Source organism: Charadrius vociferus, unplaced genomic scaffold, assembly GCF_000708025.1.
Source record: "Charadrius vociferus isolate BGI_N301 unplaced genomic scaffold, ASM70802v2 scaffold356, whole genome shotgun sequence".
Taxonomy (NCBI): domain Eukaryota; kingdom Metazoa; phylum Chordata; class Aves; order Charadriiformes; family Charadriidae; genus Charadrius; species Charadrius vociferus.
Window position 1 is genome coordinate 2,500,072 of NW_009648717.1, and position 4,224 is coordinate 2,504,295.

Consider the following 4,224-nt stretch of genomic DNA (forward strand, 5'->3'; position numbering starts at 1 on the left):
CGCGGGTGCGGGGGCGGGGTGCGGGCCCCCCCCGTCCGCCGGCACGGCAGGGGTGGGAGGCGCCCGGCGCTGCTAGAAAAGGGCCGGCTGGGGGCGGGCGGCGGGGTGTTCGTCTGCAGCCGCCCAGGGTGGCCGAGGCCGGTTAGCAGCGAGCGAGGGCTGCTGGAAAGAACGAGTGGGTTGCACTTGACAAGGTACGTCTGCTGCTAAGGGAGAAACGCGGTGGGGTTTATCAGAGGAGGGACGTTTTCCCCTTTGAACTCGATGCTGTTCAATCTCTTTAGTGGTTTAGTTCTGTTCTTGTGGCAAAATCTATTCGACTTTGCTAAAGATAATGTGCTGGGCAGGGGCTGTTTTGAACCTGTGGATTGACTGGGCTTGTGCCAGTCCTGCCTTGAATGGCATCCTCTGTGCCTTGCTTAGCTCTAGTGTGTCCAAGAAGGATATTCAAGTACTTTTGCATCTCTGTGTCTGCAGGTGGATTTGTACTTCAAGCTCTTCCTCTTTGAGGAACTCCTGCCCAGCTACAGTGATGTGGTTCTTTGAAAAGATCAGAGCATCACATGAAAACGGAAGCCTCCCTAGCTGCTCCTTCCTGGGACTGCCGCCTGGCCAAAATCTGCCTGAAAAAGCCCGACTGGGAGCTGTTGCTTTTCCTAATGTGCTCACCCCTGACAGAATCCCTGAATTCTGCATTCCCCCCAGGCTGACCAGCTCTGGCCCTGTTAAGGGCACTGGCTCCCGCCAGGACCACGGTTCAGAGGATACAGATCTTAATTCTTCTGATTACAGCCTTAGCTCTTCTTTGCCACATCTCATTCAGGTGGAAAGTGCTGAAGAGATCCCAGCCCTGGAGGAAGAAAGCACTAACTCAGACCCACAGTCCCAAGCAGCGCTCTCCCTGCCTCACTTTCCCAGAGCCCCCACTTCCTATGGCTTCTGCACTTTGCTGGAGAGTCCCCACACCAGGAGAAAGGAGTCCATCTTCCACGGTGACCCACGTGGTGCTTTGCCCAGCCTGATGCTCTCTCGATCCAGAGCAAACACGTTCAGCGGCAAAGGGAGTATGTCTAACCCCATTGCTATCAGCTTTGCTTCGGTGAGGCTGCCTCCCAAGCATCTCTCCCTGCACAGGCAAGGTGCCTGTGACAGCGATACTGCCTCCTCCAGTGATTCCTCTCCTTTCAGTTCTCCGCTTCTTAGCAGGTCACCTCCCAGATCCTGCTCCTTGATCAAAACACAAAGTCAGGAGGGATTGCTCTGCCGAGCGCTGAAAGCCAAGAACAAATCCAGCGTGGCCAGAAACAATTCTCTCTCTACAGAGGAGAGCAGCTCTACTGATAACAGCCCCAGTGCCATCAGGCGGGCCTCAGAGGGGCTGCTTGCCACGCGTAGCTCTAGCGTGTCCTGTCCTCCCATCTTTCCCCTGGACCTGACCTGCAGCCGGGAGAGGCTAGTGGGAGAGAGTGCTGTGGTAATGGACAAGGGAGGCAGGTTGAGGCTGTCGGCTGAATACTGCTCAGAAAATGAACGGCTGCGGATCCGCCTCATCAGTGCAGAGGGGTTATATGATGACTCTGTAGAGCCCAAAAACATCAACTGCTGTATCACGTTCTCCCTGGTGCCAGGGAAAACACAGAAGCAGAGAAGCACTGTTATAAAGAGAAGCAGAAATCCCATCTTCAATGAGGACTTCTTTTTTGATGGCATTGCAGAAGAAGAACTTTACAGCCTCTCTGTAAGGATGAAAGCAATGAATAAAGGGTGCAGTATGAAACGGGATTACACCTTAGGAGAACGGGAATTGTCTTTAATGAGTATGTTGTCAGTGTAATACTTCAAACAGACTAATTTTGTCTTCTGAAAGTTTTCTACTAAATAAAGTTTTGGGTTGATTTTTCTTTTTTTTTAAGAGTACTTTAAAGCACTGTATTGCTTGGTATTACTCTCATGTTGTTGTGCCTTATTTTGCTGCGTAACACTTCAAGCTCTGTGAAATGTTTGCTGTTAAATTAAAAGGTGGCTGTGGAGCACACCTTCTGCCTGTAGAACAGGAGGGGAGGGCAGAAGGGCTAGTTTGCCTTTTGGATAAAGGATTAGGCAGTTACCAGGTCAAAGCTGTTCTTGTTTATGGGTTTCAGGGCACGGAAGTATTGCTTTTCACTTACTGTGGTCCCTAAGCAGGTACACAGCATGTGCACACAGTAGGCACTGAACTCTTGCAGCTCCCGGGTACCTTATCAGTTCAACAGACCATTTTGACAGCACTCATATTTACAGAAACTAATGTTTTAATGCATCCCGTGTTTGGGGACGGGGAGAGAGAGATATATAGTTTGTTTGGGAATCAGCCCAAGCAGGGGGTGAGGATTTGGACTCCCAAAGCGGGTGTAAGCTTGTGTTGAGGGTAACAAGCTCAGCTTCTGAGCAGCAGTTAAAAGCCAGTGCAGGCGCGGCTCTCTTTTCCTTCACAGACCTATACTGTCAACACTGAAGACCGTGGTGGCTCCTGCCTGCAGTCACTATGGAGAGGGGGATTGCTCAGGCACAGTTAGCATCGTATGGTCATTTACCCTTCCTTTCGTGGGCTGATTTCACAGCTGGCAGGATGAAGTTGCCAGGTAACAGTGTTTTGGTCAGGAACATACCCTGGAGCTATAACCCTCAGCAATTCAGCTATCACATCCTTTCTGAAACTGAAGCAGATAGGCTAAGATATCAATACGGCAAGGGCAAAGGATAGTTTGGGATCTCTGGGTTGAATTCCTGCTTCAGCGAATGACCTCTTGCATACCTTGTTCAAGTCATTGTGATAAAATTAGGATAATGTTTCTCTGTCCTGTAGCAGCAAATGGTGAGAGGCTGAGGCACTTGCTTTAACACTACGAGGAACACAAAGGTGTAGAGCTCCTGCAGGCTTGCAGCCACCTTTTTTTCTGCTGAGGTGGACTGGGTGCTAGGTAAAACAAATAAACTTGTAGAAACGGCAGCTGTGCAAGTTGGAGGAGGCAGAAACTCTGTCTTGAAAGTCTCGGCCTGTTGCTGCCTCCCTTGATTAATTTGCAGGCTTTATTACGTGAAAGGTAGATAAGCCTTAACGGAGGAGTGATCCACGCAGGCATAGGGCACAGAAAAGGAAGGTTTTCTTCTGTGTTCCCTGTGAGGCTGTAGAAACAGGGCCTTGCTTGTGCCAAATCCACAGCTTAAAAGCTCTTTCAAAAAGATTTCTAGCAGATCCTCCTGCTGCCCTGTTCTGACAAGAATGTAACTGCCTGCAAATCATGGGACTATTCTGGTATGGGAGGCTCTGGTATTGCTTGGCCACTGAATTGTTTGATTCTCTTTCAGACTCAAGTACCCCAGGAAGGATTTTTTTCCTTCTGATAGCAGAAAAAAGCCTAAAGGATGTTAACTGTGACCACGAGTGCTTGGAAATACCCACTGCTAATCCTTGATCCAGCTCACGTGAGACGCTTCTAAAAACAGAATCCTCATACAAAGGACAACTTGCACAGGAGAATGGCTGGGTGTATTCCCAGAAGCTGATTAAAATCAAATGGAATAATAATCCCTTTGTGCTAAAGGAAAGAATTAAATGTACTCAGACACTGCACAGCTGGGGGTGATGCACTGACACGTACCCTTGAATTTGGGTAAACTGTAAAGGAAAAACTAAAGGAAGTGGGGAGAAGTGAGGTTAAAAAATGTGACTTCAAGGAGGAATCAATAAAGCTGCAAAAAATTAAGCCTATTTAATTGGTTATTGCATGGGGTTTCCCAAAGGAAGGCAGAGGCTCCCACTTCAGCCTCATCACTCATCCAAAATCACATTTTTAGTTCCTGGGACTCGAGGTGTCTTCACAGGTATACTCACATGGAGAAAGAGTTACATGTGTCAGAGGATCACGTACAGTCACACTACAGTGGGTACCAATCTGCCCTGTGATAGGTGCTGTGCCAGTGCTGTACTGCAGGGACACAGAATTACGGGCCGGTTGAGGTGAGAAGGGGCCTCTGGAGACCATATCGCCTGACTCCCACTGAAAGCAGGGTCAGCTCCAGCAGGTTGCACAGGACCACGTCCAGTTGGGTTTAGAGTGTCTCCAAGGACAGAGACTCTGCAATCTGCTTGGCAGCTCTACTCCTATGTTTTACCACCCTAACAGTAAAAAAGTTTTTCTTTCTCCTTAAGTGGAATTTCCTGTGCTTCAGTTTGCGCTTGAC

The 4,224-nt window shown here is 49.1% G+C and overlaps 1 protein-coding gene across 1 annotated transcript; it reads left to right on the forward strand.

Moving 5' to 3' along the window:
- Positions 1-501: 501 nt before the first annotated feature.
- Positions 502-1,900, forward strand: LOC104287955 (C2 calcium-dependent domain-containing protein 4C-like). Its single transcript, XM_009886692.1, has one exon. The coding sequence runs from the start codon at positions 533-535 to the stop codon at positions 1,832-1,834; it is 1,302 nt and encodes a 433-aa protein (XP_009884994.1). The 5' UTR covers positions 502-532; the 3' UTR covers positions 1,835-1,900.
- Positions 1,901-4,224: the final 2,324 nt, after the last annotated feature.

Excerpts from the sequence above, each read along its gene's own strand:
- LOC104287955 (XM_009886692.1), top strand. The coding sequence starts at position 533 with ATGTGGTTCTTTGAAAAGATCAGAGCATCACATGAAAACGGAAGCCTC.